A 17,913-nucleotide genomic window follows, 5' to 3' on the forward strand; every position below is an offset into this window, starting at 1 on the left:
CAGAGAAGGAAGACCAGCCCAGGCTGAGAAGAAAGGAGGTGCGGTAGTCCCGTATGAAGCAAAGCCAGAGGCGCCAGGGAAGCTAGAGAAGGAAGACCAGCCCAGGCTGAGAAGAAAGGAGGTGCGGTAGTCCCGTGATTTGGGGTCAACTTGGGACTATCAGGAGCGAAGGGATGGAGTTTAGCCTGTGCATCAGGTCACAGCTGGATGACCTCATTTGGAGGCGCGATGGAGATAAATAACTCGCTGGAGGCCAGACACCGGCTCTCTCTGCTACACGTTTCTGTTGACAAGCCACATGGAGCTACGCTGATGGCAACCAGAGCTTTGGAGCGGGAGGAGCCACGTGGAGACCCATGCCAGCACCGAGATGTTTCCACTGCCACTGGATCCCCAAGACTTTCCACCCACTGGCCTGTGATCTTCCTGCACTTGGTGTGCCATTGCATGCGTTGTGTGAGTCTAAAGAGGAATTTACAGACTGGTATTGGACAAATGGGCTAATATCGGACTTAAGGACTTGATCTAGACTGGGCTGAGATGTTTTCTTAATGTACAGTTGCTCTTTGATATAAAGTTCTCTGACACACATACACGTGTCACTGGATTTGTTTCTCTAGTCAACCCGGTCTAACGCAGGATTCCAGGAAAGGCTCTGGGGAAGTCAGACGCCAGCAGAGCCTGCACACGTGAGGGAGAGAGGCTGGCCCCCCAAGGCTTTCCTCCTGCACGCTTTCCACAAGGTTCTGGACACAAGGCTCCCCAGGCTGCCCACGGTGGACTTCAGGTAGAGCCCAGGGGCTCTGATGTGCAGCGCCCTCCTCTTTAGGCCGCTTTCAAGCAGGCTGCAGCATCCACGGCCGTTTCCTCCCTCACAGCCATGGGCTCCCCAAGTCCTCACACCGCAGTGCTTGAGCATGGCCAGGATATTCTCCGTCTGCGGGAGCACTGAGCTGTCCACTGAGGTCCAAGCCCGTAACCACCTGTGAACGCCCCACGTCTACTTGATCAGAACGCACACCCCTTTCAGGCACAGCTCGCAATGCGCTGCTGTACTGAACACGCGAGGCCTGGAATTCAAGTCCCCTCCCTCATTTATGGGCCCGTTTCCGAGAAGCCTCCTGGGGCCTTTTCCCTTGAATGGGTCCCAGTGGCCCGTGAGAAGGGCCGCCTTCTCCTCTCGTTCCTCCTCTTCTAGGGTCCAGCCTACACCGTTGTCCAGGAAACAGCCATCACTGATCCTTCAGCTGTCTCTACCTGCTTGGTGCTAACGGGCTACCACCAGAAGCTCCCCCCAACACAGCACTACTCAAGGCCTTGCACTCCTGACTCCCCGGTCAGACTCCCCACCTGACGTCTTTCCCGCCCCCTCTCCCTCCCGGGGTACACCTGGGAGCAAGGTGCATGGTGGAAACGGCCCAGATGACAGGCTCTACTCACCTCCTTCTGGATTTCGCTTTTGAGGGCGGAGATCTTCATTTTCATGTCCTCCAGCTCATGGTCTGGGAAGGGGTGCACCTGGGGGCTGGCCTCAGACTCCTCAGGGGACGGGAACACCAGGTCAGCCAGGGGGATGTACCATTTGCAGTCATATTGCTGATGCTTCCTGTGAGAGAGAAGAGCACGGCCCACCTGAGTCCCTAGAACCGGGCTCGCCAAGCCTGCGCGCCAGGCTTGAAGTCACCTGTCACAGGCCTGTGTCCTTGAAGAGCCCACTGGGGAACAAACACGGGGAAGTCATGGTAACCAACCGCAATGCCAGATCATCGAGAGCTACATCGCGTGGGAGCAGTTGGCATTCCGAGAAACATCAGCTCTGCGGCCTGAAGATGTCCTAAACCGGAACATCTAGCAGGGCCTAGGGTCAGCCACGGCCCTTGGCCTCGCCACGCTCCTGACCCAGGACAACTCTTGTCTTTAAACATCCTGAGTCACTTGGGCACCCGCAAGAGGGAAGACTTCTTGGCCAGGCTCACTCTTTCCTATTCCCCATCCTATACCCCTTGCGTTCCTTCTAGCCTATCCGTGCTTAGCTCACATCCATCAACTTTGATCAACAGAGGTCACATGGAAGTACTGTACTGGGGAGGGGTGTGCGTTAAGGATTATAAAGCTGTATCCAGTGCTAGCAGGAAAGCGTGCTGTAGTTGATTAGTAATGTCTGCCCTGGGCGAAGAACTGAAGGCAGGAATGTGTGTGCTTAGTATCGCCATCTCTGCTTTACACCTATCTGAAATCTCATCTCGTTCCAGGGAGTCCTCTCTATCGGAAGTCACGATATTCCTTCTCTGACTTCCCGCAGGACTGGGGTTTGTATCTGCCAACTTGACTCCTTAGCGTGTCACAGAACACATGGCTTGCCTCCCCCTAGCCTGTAAGACAGTGTACTTGGCACACGGCAGGAGATGAGTTGATGTAAACAGAAGAACAGGTGAGTAAATGGTGAAGAACCTTTTCTGCTCGTGGTACAAAGTGAGCTCATGGCGCTGAGTATAGAAATGACTTTCTGGTGAGGCAAACCCCGCTGTAGAGTCGCTTCCAACTCTAAAGGACAGAGAGCTCTGCAGATTCTCTCAGACTGTAAATCTTTAAGGGAGCGGAGAGCCTCATCTTTCTCTCACGGAGTAGCTGGTGGATTTGAACCGCCAGCCTTGTGGTTAGTAATCCAGTGCTTCACACACCACGCCACCCTGGCTCCAAGTAGGATTTGGATCTCATCTCCCCCACTTCTAGGTCTTGGGGAACACATTCAAGTTCTCCAAGGCTTTTCCCTCATCTGTCAGATGGGGACAGGAACACCTGTTTTGTGGGATTCCGAGGAGGCTCAGAGGGGATGTAGCACAAACCATTTGTCATGGACCTGGCCTGGGAGCAGGTGCTCAATAAAGGTAGTAGTGGGCTTGACGGATGGTTGTGGCATCACGGCTGGCTGGCAAGAATGGAGCGAGGTCTAATCGAAGGAGTGTTTCCCTGAATGGCGGCATCTGCACTTGCGAGGTCACGCAGCAAAAAGGATGATCAGGAAGATGAAGCTTCAACCAGGGGGAGCAAAAGTTTGCCCCGCGCCATGGGAAACACAGAGCCCCAGAGCAGTGTTCCCTCCGGTTCCCGCTCCGCGAGAAAGCGCCAGAAGGTCCCTACCAGGACAGGGGAGAAAGACAGCAGCAGAAGGCCGGCTGCCAGGGGGCTGCCCGATGTGGGTGTGCTGGGGTTATAGTTCCCAACGCGGTTTAGGCGAGGAAAAGGCGAGGGTGGTGATGGAAATTCCATGCAGCTGACCCGAGACAGTGCTTTACCTCGCTGCTGAGGGGTTAGCCAAGTGGCAAGCCCCGCCCCCACTCACCCGGCGGACGTCTTCTTCAGCTTGGCACACAGGAGGACGTCTGTGAAGAGGAAGACGTGCCGCAGCTTCCGGGAGCTCTCCGACACCTCCACCAGGAAGCCATCCTTCACCAGCTGCCGTGTCTGCGGGAGATGCACACCCACGCCCGGCTGCTCAGAGGGGAGGGTGGTCGGGGAGCCCATCCAGTTGGGGGGCAGGGGACGGGCCGTGCCACCTGCTGGTGGAGAGCACGGCTTCTTTCTGAGTCCCACGGACCTGGGGTGTGAGCTCAGGGCTTGGCCACTTGTCAGCCGAGTTCTCGGGCAAGTTCTCTGACCTCTGTGTCTCGGAGGGGCGCCATCTGCCTCACAAGGTGGGCTGCTCCCCACAATGTGGCCTCTGGCGGGCACTTGGTGTAGCACGCGGGAGAAACGGCAGCTTTGCTTTACACACTGCCGCAGTGCCCACCAGATGGACCTGCTGCATCCAGGACTGCTGGTTCCTCCCTGTGAGCCTCCTGGGGTGTGTGTGTATGTGAGGGGAGGGGCTCCCAGCTGAGTCAGAGAAAGCGATCTAGTTTCAACTCAGTCTGAGCCCTGCAGTCACCACCACTCGGGGCTGCCTGTGCCACACAGGGTGGGTCCTCTGCTCAGCGGGGAACACAGCGCTGCCGCAGCGGACCGCAGGTGGTCAGGAGCAGCTGCCTCCTGGGACCTCTCTGCCCCTGAGCCTGTGGGCTTCTCTCCAGCTGCCGCAGTCTTGCCCCACCGTCTCTGCATGCATCCGATACCCTATGCGTGGCTGCGTGCATCGTGGCCCGGCGTGGCCTCCCGTGCTGCGGCACAACCCTGAGCATCGACCGGATGCTGCGGAGCCGCCCAGGAAGCACAGGTGTGCTCTGAGCCCCTGTCGTTTTCCGCTCTCCCTCATAGTGAAGTGCGAGTGGCATTGCAGGGAGAGGCAAACCGGGGCTGAGATTACACGACGTGTGGTGACAGCTCTCGATGCCCCATTAGCCACGTTCCGGGCCTCTCTTCCCTCATTACTTCCCTGCCCTGACACCGGAGCCTGTAACCGAGCCGCACCAGGCCGGTCAGCCTTCACTCCTAAGTGCCGGTTCATTACCTCCATTGTATCCGGGCCAGGCTGCTGACCCTCCCTAACCTATCCCTCGGATTTTTCAAATTGCTTCCTCTGCCCTGAGCTGCCAGCCACCGGGTCACCAAGCAGCCCCCAGGGAATGAGACAGAGGGCCCTGGCCACCTCTAGTCCCAGCCTTTCCTGCTGACCAGCCAGTTCTCCAGCTCCTGCTCAGGGGATCTGCACTGGAGCAGCTTAAAGGCAGCCCCTCCCGGTTCAGACAGCACCAATATCTTCCAGGGATCCGGACCATGCTAGCCAGAGAGTGAAGCCCCCAGGGCTCCCAGCCCCCGTGATGTGGCGGGCAATGCTTGGAAGCCCTCTGCAAGGCAGGGACAGCCTCTGGCTGCTGGGTGACTGGAAGTGGGGGCCGTGAATGGCAGTGTGAGGGAGAGAGGGATCGGGGGACTGACCCCTGCCACCCCTCAAGTCCTGGACCCCACCCACGCGCGCGCACCTCGCCCTTAGGGGTGGTGACGGCAGTCCGGCGGGGGTCGATGTCCTCGTTGATGCTGGACAGGAAGTTCTGGGAGATGCGGAGGGCATCCTGGAGCAGCGGGTAGTCTGGGTGGTCTGCAGGCGTGTGTTTCAGCAGGTCCTGGGGAGGGGTGGGTGGTAAGCGGTGGGGACAGACCGGGGGTTCAGGGAGAAGACAATGGGCCGGGTGGGGGTAGGGGAGAGCACTGGGTCAACTAAGACTCAACCCTCACTGAAGGACCACCTAGGGGGCACTTAGGGACCCACACTCTAAGCTGGTTGTGCTGGAATGAAGCAAGCCTGAGAGCCAGGTCCCGTGGGGGTTGGGGGGCCCGGTGGAGCCTCATCTCACCAAGCAGCTGGGGAGAGCCTCCCTGATCTCACCCCACAGCTGCTCCTTCAAGGCCAGCAGAAACCACGCGGCAGGAGCTGGGGAGGCAGGAAAGGCCAGCCTCTGAGGAAGCATTTGGCCAAATGTCAAGCTTGGTAGTCAAGCTAAATTTAGGCCCTGATCCGGTTGGCATGGTTACAGTAAATCAGGCACACACAGCCAGGGACCCTCTGCTCAGCAGTTCCCCTCCTGAGCTCGGTCTCCCCCTCGACTCCTAAGCCCACCCTGGCTGTGGGGGGCTTGGCACTCACATGCAGGACCAGGGTGCTCCTGGTCACTCGGTCGATGGGCTTGTAGAGCAGAGCTGTCGGGGAAAGCAGAGGAGGGGACAGTGGATGAAACACAGGGGCAGTGGCAGGCCTCAGAGGCCATCTCTGTCCCCCCTCTGCCTTGCTCTTCCATTTGCACGAAGCCCAAGGGGTTCCCACCCTTGGGGACCCATCGCAGGACAGACCAGACAGCAGGGAGCAGACACTGAAACAGCCCTGGCACCTCCCTGCCCCTGCCTCCTCCTCTCATCCCCCTCTAGGGTGGCCCCGGGCTTACAGCAGGTGCAGGGGTGCCCTTACACCAGCCATCTCCTGCAGGGTGCCAGCAGGGGCAGGGCCACAGGCTGGACTCCAGAATGGGGAGGGTCCAGACAGCTTCCCCAGCCTGACCCTACACCCATCCCCCATCCTATCTCAGGGAGCCCGGCACACCTGATGTGCTCAGCTCCGTGGGCAGGCCCCCTCTATTTTCCCAACCTCTATTGGCCAGATCCCCACAGAAAGAGTACTCTCAAGTAAGGGCTGGCCTAAGGGGAGAAGATTTCCTAAAGAAAAGAGGCAAGGCCTCTCCTGTGATTGCTGATGCAGCTGGGAGATACAGCTCCCCTCCCCACCCTTCTGTGATCTCCGAAGCCGGACACCAGGTGAGGGTGGTTGGTATTCAGCAGGGACAGGTGGAGGCAGCAGCTGACAGACCAACACTTCCCAAAATGATCCTCTGATACAGCAGCTGGGCCCTGCCCCTCCCCACATAGTGGCTCAGCCTCAGTCCTGCACCTGGACGCTTCTTGGCACGGAGTCATGATCTCTGGTCTCCTCCCCCAGAAGACCCTGGAGTGGGGGTCCCACAGGACCAGGTTGTGACAGGTGCCCAGAGCCAACATGCATGTCCCCAAGCCAGAGGCCCCAAAGCCATGGCTATAAATAACCTGTGTGACCAACCTGCTGGCCCCAGAGAAGATGTGACCATCTGGCCCTAGATCAGCATTTCTCAATCTGTGGGTCGCGGCCCTTTTGGGGTGCAGTGGGGGGAGGTGTTGAACGACCCTTTCACAGGGGTCACCCGATTCATAACAGTAGCAAAATGACAGTGATGAAGTAGCAACGAAAATAATTTTATGGTTGGGGGGGTCACCACCACATGAGGAACTATATTAAAGGGTCGTGGTATTAAGAAGGTTGAGAACCACTGCCCTAGATGCACTTGGATGCCTATTAGATTCACGGGGGTGGGGGTGGGGCTAGGGGAGGTAGGGGGGGTAGCTCGGAAAAGACAATCCGCCTGCTCCTCCCCCATCCCATCCACCAATCCCCAAGTCTCTGGGTGGTGGGGGACCAGAGCTGGTTCTGATGTATAAATCTCCCTGCCATCCAGTTGATTCTGACTCCGGGAGGCCCTACACAGGCACAGAGAACTGCCCTGGGGGGTTCCGGCAGCCTTATGGGATTAGGAAGCCTCCCCTTTCTTTCTCCCATGGACCTGGTTGTTGGAACTGCTGATCTCTCGTTCAGCAGCCCGACCCGCACAGGTGTATGCAAACACGCTTCCTGTGCCATGACTCCCAGTCCTTTCTTACTGGGCGGTTTCTAAAGCCTCTCCCCCTGGGCAGGGAATCCTGCTGGCATTGGGGTTAAGTATTGGGTTGCTAACTGGAAGGTCAGTGGTTCAAACCCACCAGCTGCACCCAGAGAGACAAACAATGCAGTTCACTCCAGGACCATCTCACCTTAGAGACTCTGTGGAGCAGGTCTACCCTGCCCAGTAGGGCTGCTCTGATGGCTGGGCATTTGATCCTGATGGGCTACGGAGACTCATACGAGGAGGTGGCAGGACTAGGGTCACCTGGGACAGTGAGGGTGGAGCCCAGCTACCTACCAGCCAGGAAAGGACTCATTCTTGAGGTTGTTTCTGGGCCTACCTGTGGCTCAGCCTATCTTGGAGCGGGGTGAGGAAACCCACCCAGAGAACCACAGAGACCTGAGAGGCAAGGGCCAGGTCAGCAGACGTTTGCAGGCAGGCTTGGGCCCCAGCCCCAGTCAGCCAGCCCAGGAGGACAGCTTCTGATTAATCTGAGCCTGCACAAATGGTTGACATGGTTGCAGGGGTCATTAATATGCTCGCAGTTGTCCCCGGCGTCCACCTGCCTGGCCCGGGACTCTGTCCTGCAGTCTGGTGGGGTGGGAGGACAGCCAGGGGGAGGCTAAGGGCCCAGTCACATACATGAGAAACCAGGGGCTGAAGATAGCCCATTGAAGGCACTCTTATGACCCCTGCTCAAAGTCAGGGTCAAGAACCCCCACCCCAAGAACCCCTGCTTCCAGCCTCTCCCTCCTCTTCTTCCTGATCCTTACCATACCATTTCCGCCATGCCCGGAACACCCATTACTCTCTGAACCAGTGGTTCTCAATTTTCCTAATGCTGCGACCCTTTCATACAGTTCATGTTGTGGTGACCCCCCCCCCCCACCGCCCCCAACCATTAGATTATTTTCGTTGCTACTTCATCGCTGTCATTTTGTTACTGTCACAAATCGTCATGTAAATCATGTGTTTTCTGATGGTCTTAGGTGACCCCTGTGAAAGGGTCGTTCAATTCCCAAAGGGGTCTTGACCCATAGGTTAAGAACCGCTGCTCTGAACTCTCTCCTTCCTTGAGGGAGTCCCTGACCAGGGCCTTTGCAAATGGAACCTCCCCTCCCCCTACAAGTTAGACTACAGAGAGCGCAAGCTGGCCTCTCCTTGGTACCCAGTGGCGCTGTTAATGGCCTTGCATGCACTATCTACTTGGGCTGAAAAAGGAGGCAATAATGACCTACAGCCCCATTTTACAGGTGAGCAAACTGAGGCCCAGAGCAGCCATCGTGTCACTGGTTCACAATCACAGTGGTGGCCCCTCCTGCAAATGCTCTGTGAACCTCAGGTAAAAGAGGAGGTCACAGCTGCGAGGGGGTCCTACCTTCCTGGTGAGGGTCCCCCCCACCCCCACCCCCACCGCAGACTTGGCATGGCGCCACCTACAGATGGGTGTTCAGTAAGTGCTGGCGACACTGGCCCGGCCAGAGTGAGCTCCAGGTGGCCCAGTCACTGTGGGAACCCCAGGCCCGACACCCCTGACTGAGAAGACCCCAGTTGCTTCAGGCCAGCAGGGAGCATTCCCTCCACATCCCTATTCAGGAGCTGACTACAAAGGCCCACACTGCACTAGGTCTCAGACATGTTTCACTAAGGCCCCAGGGTCCTCTGCGGGGAGAGAAGAGGAAGTAGAGCACGCCCCGCGTTTCCTTTTTAGGAAGACATCCTGAGACTTGGCTGACTTCTAGGGCAAACGAGCATTTCCCCCTGAACGTCCTGTGCCACTCCTCCTGACCCGAGCTGGTAGATTCTGGGCAGGGGTCAGATTCAGTACCTGCTGGCCTGAAACTCATGTCCCACCACTGTCCTGCTGGGCAGCAGAGAAGGACAGGGCAGGAGGGTGGCCTCTGGGGCTATCTCGCTCATGAGGGGTCCTGACACAGGGGGTGGCCTTGTACCCAGTCCCTCCAGCACTGTGATGGCCAAGCCTCCTGAAGCCTGCCCCTCTCTCATCCTGCCTTCCCAGGGAAGCTCTGGGTTACCACGGAGACATGGAGGGAAAGACTGAGAAGGGTACAGAGGCGTAGGCATGATGGCTGGTGGGATGGAAGAGGGCGGCTTAGAACCAGTCACCTGCCACTCCACTCCACTCCACGGGAGCTCAGGGCAGCTGGTGGGCCAGAAATTCCTGCCTGCACCCCCTGCTGCCCTGCCAGCCATAGCCTGGGTCACCCCTAAGGCTTTCTTTGCCTCACAGCTCCTAGGTAGCACCTAGCCAGGTAGGTGAAGCTCCAGTCAGTAACGGCGCCATACCAGCACCGACCGCCCTGGAAGCCCCAGCGGAGGGGCAGCAAGGAGAGTGCCCACGCTGGGGTGGGTGTGACCTTCACCACGCCGCAGCCGGCCACACCCCCTTCTCCCACGGAAGGGCATCCACTGTCGGCCTTCCAGCTAAGTGCCAAGCCTTCCCCTTCTGCAGCAGGCAACTCGGGGGTCTCCACGACGCGAAACACACGCACCCCCCCACCCCCTCACCCCGAGCAGCCCCAGCCACATTCGTGTTCTCCCCCTGTGCCGACCCAGGCGGACGGGAGGGGAGAGGGCCCAGGCAGCGCGTGCACGCTGCCCACCATACCCTAACCGCGCCACCTTCTTCTCTCTCGGGGAACAAAGAGACCCCCAACTTCTCCCGGCAGCTCGGGCTGCCACACACCCGGCCAACACACTGATTTGCCGCTCTCCACACCATCCAGAACTCTCCACCTGGACACACACACACACTGACCCGTTAGTTGCCCAGAGACCCTCGGGGGTCCCTGGCTCTTCCTAGCCCGGCCTTCCTTCCATTGAAAAACCACGCCCAACTCTCTCTTCCAGGTTGCCCCCCAAACCTGGCCAGCCAGCGCGTGCGGGGAGGCGGGACACGCCCCGCGGCGGGCGCGGAGGGGTCGGGGTTACCGTAGGTGCAGTTACAGCAGAATCGGACGATGAGGAGCATCTCCATGGCCGCCTGCGTCCCCGCGCCGCGAGCGCAAGGCCATCGCTTCGGGCTCCCCGGCGCCCACCAGCCGCCGCCGAGCCACCTTGCCAGCTGCTGCACAGCCTCCAGAATCAAGCCCCGCCGCTTCCCAGGGCTCCTCCAGCGAGGGGGAGGGGCGGGGAGCGCGTGGCGCGGTGGGGGAGGGGGAGGCGCGGCAGCGGAGCGAGGAGCCTGCTGGCATCCTTCGGATGAGCACGTTTGTAGCTGGCCGGCTGCCTGGGGACACGGGAGGCTGGATTCCTCTCGTACACACAGGCACACACACCCATGCACTTAACACACGCGCCAGCAGGGAGGGAGGGCACTGCGTTCACACACTCAGTCCACAGAGCCAGACAAAGGAAGAGGACTGGTACCTTCCATGGTGACCGACGTGTGACTGTCCTTGGAATCCTTGGGGCCTTTCACTTTGAGCTCCTGCCGGAGGGAACAAGAGGTATCAGCACCCGACCGCTCTGTGCCCTGCCGTGAGCTGGCCGGAGGGACTCTGAAAGCCAGCCTGAGGCAGAGGATGGGAGTGGACGTGGGGCTCTAGCTGTGCCCACCACCCATGTCCTCCCGGTGCCTCCCTGGTTCCAGAGTCACAACAGGTTGTTAGGACTGTGAAAACCGGGGTGGGAGTGTGCCTCAGATCCATCCCCTACAGTCCCTCCCACAAACACTGAGGGAGGGGTTCCAGAGAAAGCCCCGGGGCAAAAGCAGGTCTCTACTTCCTCGCCCCAGCAGCCCACAAGGGACCCCTGAGTAGTGTGGTCCTGCCTGCCTGGGCATGGGGCCCTGACTGCACAGCTCAGGGCAGTCCAAGCCACATCTGTCCTGATCCGGGATCCGGGGCCACCCTGTGTGTTAAGAGCAGAACGGGTCCTTGGCGGGGTTTTCTGGGCTGGAATCTTTATGGAAGCAGAACGGGAGGCCTTTCTTCCACAGCACTGCCAACAGTGGGTTTCTTTAGGTGAGGGGTTGAGGGCAGGCCATTTGGGACACCCAAGGACACCCCGGACCTTGAAGAGGCAGTCACCCAGCCTCCAGTTCACTCGACACTCTCCCCACCCACCACCGGGGCCTGTGCAAGGAGAATGGCCCCCCATTCCTCTGACAGGGCAGGAGCCCGGGACAGGGTGGCGGGTTAAGCAGCGGCTGCTGCGGCTTCAGGGAGGGCTTATGCGATCCACACCAACTCTCTGATGGGGAAGAGTGACTGGGCCCAGCTCAGGTGTCTGTAACACTATCCCTGCTGGGTGGCTCAGTGCTCAGGGCCTGGAATGGGGGTGGCAGCAGTTAACCAGAGGGCAAGGTGAGGACAAGGTCAGGGACCAGGTGAGGCTGCTCACTCTGCCTGGAAGGCAGGAAATGCTCAGACAGCATCAGGAGGCCATACTTGGCTCCTACCTCTTGTTTCTAAGACTGAGAAAATCCCACGGGCCGGGAAGCATGGGCCCGTGTGTGCTGTGTGTGTGTGCATGCGTGTGCGGAGGGAGGGGGTGCACTTGGCTTCTCCAGGCTGTGTTCCTGCTGCCTGGCACCCGGACCCCCAGCTCAGGGAGTCTTTCTGCATGCCCTCCCTCCAGTGCGGCCTAGAGAAATGAAATCACTCCCTGCAGAGGAGAAGGGCCTAATTGCAGTAATTAAGTGGCAGTGCCAGCAGGAAGCGACAGCGTCAGCATGTGAGTCAGGGTGAGAAGCCACCTGGCAGGCGGCCACGGCCAGCAGGGCTCTGTCCTTGCGAGGGGCTGCTGGGGACGGCTGCAGGGGCTTCTCCCCAGGATTAGGGAACTAGGAAGCAGGTCAGAGCCTCCGGGGGTGGGAGCTGGGAGTGCCAGCCAGTCCTCCAGCCTTCGGAGCCCATGAAGAGGGACTCCTGTCTGTCCTCGAGAGCAGGTGGGTGGGTCTCTCAGGACCCATGGGTCAGTAGCCATCTGAGTTTACCCTGTGCCCTTCGCCTGCCTTAGAGGGGCAGGTGCCTGCACCACCGAGAGGCCTGCCTGTGGTCACCTGTCCCCACTGGAAATGGAATAGCCAAAGCCCCATAGGTGCCCCAGTCTGAATTTTATAGGACCTGCCAGCCTCGCCTTCCTTCCTCAGAAGGGCTGCGGGGCTGGAACCACCAACCCCTTGATTAGCAGCCCGATGCTTAACCCACAGCCCCAGCAGGGTTCCTTGGAAAGGCCCCTTCTGGAGAGGAAATGTGCACAGGTCCAGTGTGGCCCCAGGTGCAACTACACATTCCCCTCCCAGGAACAAGCCCGGTGTGCTGATCTCCATCTGTGTAACTCCTGTGTTGCCTTCCGGTTGGTTCCAAACCTGGGCACCACCTGTGATGTCAGTAGTTTCAGGAAAATGACCCTGCCTCTCACTGACTTTCCTGGCATCAGGGCTGAGGCGGGGAAAGCCCAGGACCAGTAGGGACCCCTGCGGCAGGACTGGAAAAACCACAGGAATAGTATTGCCTCCCCCTGCCCCCCGAGCCCCCTACTCCAATCCAGCCTCATTCAGAAGTTCAAACCAGTGGCTAAGGGGTGCCCCTGGAAATAGACTTAGGGCAATGGTCCCCTCTATGTCGCTGCAGCCACAGGACTGGCCCCCAGAGAAGCACCGAGAGGTGCCCTGGCCCCGCCTCTTCCCCTTGCTTGTGGGGTTGCAGGACCCTAGAACAAGGGTCTTAAAAGGACTACCTCCATCCAGACTTCCTCAAATGTCCCTGATCTTTAGAGAACCCTGTTCATCAGCAGCACATGGCTGACATCCAGATTTCTGGGCCCCGCCTAACAGCCTTCTAAATCAGAAGCTGCAGGGAAGGGGCCTGGGAACCTGCATGTTAAACCCGGGCCCCTGGGGACTCTTACCAAGCACGTCTGGGGTGCCTTGACCAGACACTGAATGCTTCGGAAGAGGAAGCAAAGGCCCAGGGCAAGAAAGCGACTTGCTCAAGGTCACCATGGTGTGGGAGAATACCACTTTGTACTTTGTCTTCCCTGTTCCTCTTTTTAAACTGGAATAGACATTTTTTAAAAAGGGCAAACCAATCAATATTCTTACATTAAAAGAGAAAATGTCGGGTGTAGAAAGCAAATGTCAGGCTGAGTGCTACCCTTCAGGGAAGCCTGTTCTGAGCTGGCAGCTGTGGGGCCGAGCGGCCCAGCCCCTGAGGGCTCGGAGAGCACTGGACATGGGGGCCGCCCACCTCTGAGATCTTCTGGAACTGGTTGTTGGACTGGCTGCACTTCTCGGCTGTCTCCAGAGCGACTTTATAGTTATCCACAAACGCTTTGTACACGCCAAGCTGGCTGGCCTGCGGGAGAAGAGACGGGTGGGGAGAGGGGATTGATGAATGGATGAAAGCTTAACCAGAGCACCGGGCGCTCCCTGAGCACTCCGAACCTCCAACACTGCTCCTAGGAGCGAGCTGGCAAGAAGGGGGTTAGGCAGAGATGTGCATATTACAGGATCCCTTTGAACTTGGCAGTTTCCATGGCAACGGGCTCAGCCAATAAGGTTAACAAGGGGGTAGTGTGTGTGTGTGTGTGTGTGTGTGTGTGTAGGGGTGTGTGGCAGTAGGGGGCCTTTGTCACCCGCTAGAGAGTCAGCTCCTCACAGTGCTTGGTTTTTATTTAGCATCTTCAAGGTCTCACGGGGTTTGAAGTCCCTTAGTGCCTCACACTCCCTCCACATCCTGAAATCAGCTGGACTGAGAAGAGATGGAGAGGCAGGGACCGCACTGGAAGGCCCAGTCCCCACCTCCATGGGGCCAGGCTCTGGGTCCCGGCAGATCCTACCATCCTTTTCTGCACAGGGGGAGATGAGGCTAGTTAAGCTAATTCCTCCAACCGATGGAAAGCCCTGCTCAGGACTGGGCGACAGCATCTCCTCTCATCCTCTCATCCGAGGAAAGGGTGGAAATGCAAATGAAAACCACCATGAGAGGCCACGGTGCCATCAGCCAGGCCAGAAGGTCTTAACTGTAACCATTCCAAGGGTCAGCGAACACGCAGGCCCCCATGAGCCCTGGTCATTGGAGAGCGACCGGCATTAACAAGGCTGACCACCACCCACCTGCCAGCCTGTTGTGCTGTGGTAGTTTGTGCGTGGCTGTGACCGATGTCACTGACATTTCAAACACCAGCTGGATTACCCCATGGAAGGGCTTTCAGCAGAGCTTCTAGGCAAAGACAGATGGGACAGCTTGGTCCTCCGGCCCATTGACACCTTGTCGGTCACAACAGAACACGGTCTGAGTAGCTTACACTTTGGTCATGTCATTAAAAGCCAAACCGAACCGCTGTGTTGATTCTGACTTGTGGCCACTTCAAAGGACAGGATAGAATGGCCCCATAGTGTTGCCACCGCTGCATATCTTTACAGTGGTATGTGGCCAGCTCTTTCTCCCGCGGAGCAGCCCGTGGGTTTGAACTGGCAACCTTCTGGTTAGCAGCCAAGCACTGACGTACTATGCTACCAGCACTCCTCAGGGAACTGGATTGACACCGTAGCCATAGTGACGGGCTTGAACAGGCTGGTGACTGCATGGATAACGTAGGGCCAGGCAATGTCTCTTGACTGCTGTACATAAGATTGCCCACAGTCAGACTCCACTCCACGGCAGTCACTGACATTGAGTCCACACTGGCTCACCACAGCTCAACAGGACAGTGCAGAACTGCCCCTGTGAGTTTCCAAGACTGTAACTCTGTAAGGGAGGAGGAGAAAGCCCTGTCTTTCTCTCTTGGAGCGGCTGGAGGTCTTGAACTGCTAACCTTGAGGATCGCAGCCCGATGCATAACCCTAACACAACCAGGGCCCCCTGTTGCAAATATGCACAGCCTATTGCTTGGCAAATCCACTTCCTTATACCAACCACTGGCTCAGATGTGGCTACTGAATACGTGAAAGATTAAGTGGTCTAAATTAAGGTCTGCTGTGGTCCTGTGGGGTTGGCTGCTAAATGCCTGGTTGGCAGTTCAAACCTACCAGCCACTGAGCAGAAGAAAGATGAGGCTCTCAGCTCCGTAAAGATTTACAGCCTTGGAAACCCTGTGTATGTTTTGACTAACTCAGAATCAACCTGATGGCAGTGAATTTGTTTCTGTTTTTTCTACCTGCGAAATACAAACTGTATTTCAAAGGCTTAGTCTAAAAAAGGAAAGTATTACAGATCATTTATAATTTTAAAAATATTGGTTAGCCATTAAAATGACCCTATCTTGGATCTACTGGGCTAAATAACATGTACTCAAATTAATTTCACCTGTTTAGTTTTACAGTTTTTCAAAGCATGAGGCTACTAAGCACATTGACAACCCCAGCTGTGGTGCCCTGTCCAAATGTGGGTTGTGCTGTGCTACAGACGGACGGCTCCCGAGGGCCCGAGGAGACGCGTCCTTCCCAGGCTCACCCGCAGGAAGCCCACAGAGCGCACTGCAGTCAAGATGTGCATGGAGCAACACCAGCCAGTTTCAAAACAAATGTTGAATGCAAAAGATGTAAGCTATGACACCTGTGTACACGTCCGTGCATTGTCAAAGTACATGCAATGCCCTAAGGAGACACAGCACGCAGTAAAAGGCCAGCTGCAGTCCAGCAGCACACGCCCAGCTGATGCCAGTGGCCGCTCCTCGGGGGAATGCTGGGGCAGGGAGAGTCCACCTTCCTCTGCCAGGTGTCTTTCCTTGATTAAGGAAGGTTTTGCAACCTACTTTCTGAGCTTTCACAGACAGACTCCCGCCATCGAGTCGTTTCTGACTCACGGTGACCCTGTGGGGCAGAGCAGAACTCCCCCTGCGGATTTCTGTAAAACGTCATGGGAGGAGAAAGCCTCATCTTTCTCCCAAGGAGTGGCTGGTGGTTTGGAACTGCTGACCTTTTGGTTGGCAGCCCAACTTATAACCCGCGATGCCACCAGCTTAGCCCCTGTGAGTTCTGAGCAGATAGTCTTCGCTAGATTCCCAGGTGTGACCAGCCTCCCCCAGGGAAGCATCCAGGGAGTTGAGCTGCTGTGATTGGTTGCTTCTCGCCCATAGGCTGGGAAGGTGGGCTGTGCTTATTAGCCCCATCCCCAGACCCCTCCTCAAGCGGCTGAATCCTCATGGGGAGTCTTCAAGGAGCCCAATGGACTGCAGGGGGCTAGAGGGTGACTACAGACCTGGCTGGGCCTAGAGTCACTTCTCACAGGACAGCGGGCAGGCGCAGGTAGGGCCCAAGGAAGTCAGGAAGGAAGCTGCTTGGGGAGAAGCCAAGAGCAGAGGGTACAGGTCTCTAGGGTCCAGGGGTGTGGGGGGTGTTAAGACTTTCCAAAACGAAAATCTTGGGAGGGGGCCGAGAGGGGTGGGGCTTATTTCCTCTTCCAGGAGGAGCAGAGGAGCACTGGGACCCCCAGCTCCCGGAGACGTGCAAGAGAATTGCTTTTTAAACCAGTGAAAACCGCGAGTCTTCTTTTGCCAAGAAAGCCCTCTCCCTGCCCTTCACCCTTTGGGGAAGGATAAAGCTGGGTGCCCACGTAGGGACACCACCCAGCCAGCCAGCCCTGCCCTGCTGAAGGGAGCAGCAGCAGGTGAGCCAGGTGCAGGGCCACCTGGGCCAGCCCAGCTGCTGCCATCTTGGCGGTGCACCCAGGGTGGCAGAGCCCCACGCCCAGTGCAGCCTGCCTCGCTCATCAGCTGGGGAACTGGAGGTTGCTTGGCGACAGTGGCTTGCAACTGGGGTGATCTCATAAGACAAGTAGCAGAGATGCCAATTTCCCTTCGCTCGGAAATGAATAATCAAATCGCTGGAGACTTCAGCTGAAACTAAGCTGCCGGACTCCACCCAGTCTCACCCTGGCCTCCCGGGCCTGCAGCCCTGAGCGCCTCCCACATCAGGCCGGAGGCTGGTGGAGCTGGGGCCACGTGAGGAAGGTGCACTGGGATGGGCAGCATGCCCTGTAGGCCCTCCCTGCCTCCCACAGGCTCAGGGTGCCTGACACAGGGCTAGGCGGGATGACTGGGGGCCACCATCTCTGACCTAGGGACCAAAACAAGGTGCCCCTCCCTCAACCCAACAGCCACGTCAACACGAGCAGTAACGATGACGGCGTTAAACACCCCAGAGCACTCACTGTGGGCTGTGTCGGGCCGTCTGAGTCACACCGAGCATTATGATAGCAATGAAGGCTGGGAATGCGAATATTGATCCTAAGTGGGAAATGGAGTAACACCCTCTGTCTTACAGGTGAGGGGCCCGAGCAGCGAGAAGGGAGGTGAGGTGAGTTTGTGAAAAGGCCTGACTGGACCTGCGGAGACTGGTTCCAGAAGGTGGGCTCGTCCCTGCCGTGCTGCTGGTGTGATTGGGGTGGGGGCGGGGGGCAGGGCACAGGCCTCAAGCTGTCTGGTGACTCCCTCTGTGGCCTGTCCCCAAAGGCCATTCGGTTACTCACATACTGAGCAGTGGGCTGGCCCTGGAAGGTCTGATGCTGGAGGAGGAACACCAGCTGTTGAGATGAAGGAAAAGCAGGCGACTGCTTTTGAGGGGCTGGGGAAGGCTTCTTAGAGGGCATCGCGTCTACCGAGAGCTGGCCCGCAGCAGCAGCCAGACCAGGCAGCCAAGGGCATGGAGGATACCGCCACAAGCACAGGACGGGCAGCAGGTGCCCGGAGTGCGAGCCGTGAACAGAAAGCTCAGTGTTGGGGCCACAGGGGCAGGGAGGCAGCAGCCAGCTGGACAGAGACCAGG

At 58.0% G+C, this 17,913-nt stretch overlaps 1 protein-coding gene across 1 annotated transcript in view; it reads right to left on the minus strand.

Annotated features, from left to right (window-relative positions):
- The window catches only part of ABR (ABR activator of RhoGEF and GTPase), a 112,727-nt gene that overhangs the window by 46,086 nt on the left and 48,728 nt on the right, over nucleotides 1-17,913 (minus strand). Inside the window, exons 4-9 of the mRNA XM_045299962.1 lie at nucleotides 13,394-13,501; nucleotides 10,569-10,629; nucleotides 5,582-5,634; nucleotides 4,920-5,060; nucleotides 3,344-3,465; nucleotides 1,441-1,606 (exon numbers count right to left, since the gene is read on the minus strand). Of these exons, the coding sequence (XP_045155897.1) occupies nucleotides 1,441-1,606; nucleotides 3,344-3,465; nucleotides 4,920-5,060; nucleotides 5,582-5,634; nucleotides 10,569-10,629; nucleotides 13,394-13,501 (651 nt within the window). The remainder of the gene's footprint in view (nucleotides 1-1,440; nucleotides 1,607-3,343; nucleotides 3,466-4,919; nucleotides 5,061-5,581; nucleotides 5,635-10,568; nucleotides 10,630-13,393; nucleotides 13,502-17,913) is intronic.

The sequence above is a fragment of the Echinops telfairi genome, unplaced genomic scaffold (assembly GCF_000313985.2).
Source record: "Echinops telfairi isolate 266 unplaced genomic scaffold, ASM31398v2 ScPeMD7_7458;HRSCAF=8496, whole genome shotgun sequence".
Lineage (NCBI taxonomy): Eukaryota > Metazoa > Chordata > Mammalia > Afrosoricida > Tenrecidae > Echinops > Echinops telfairi.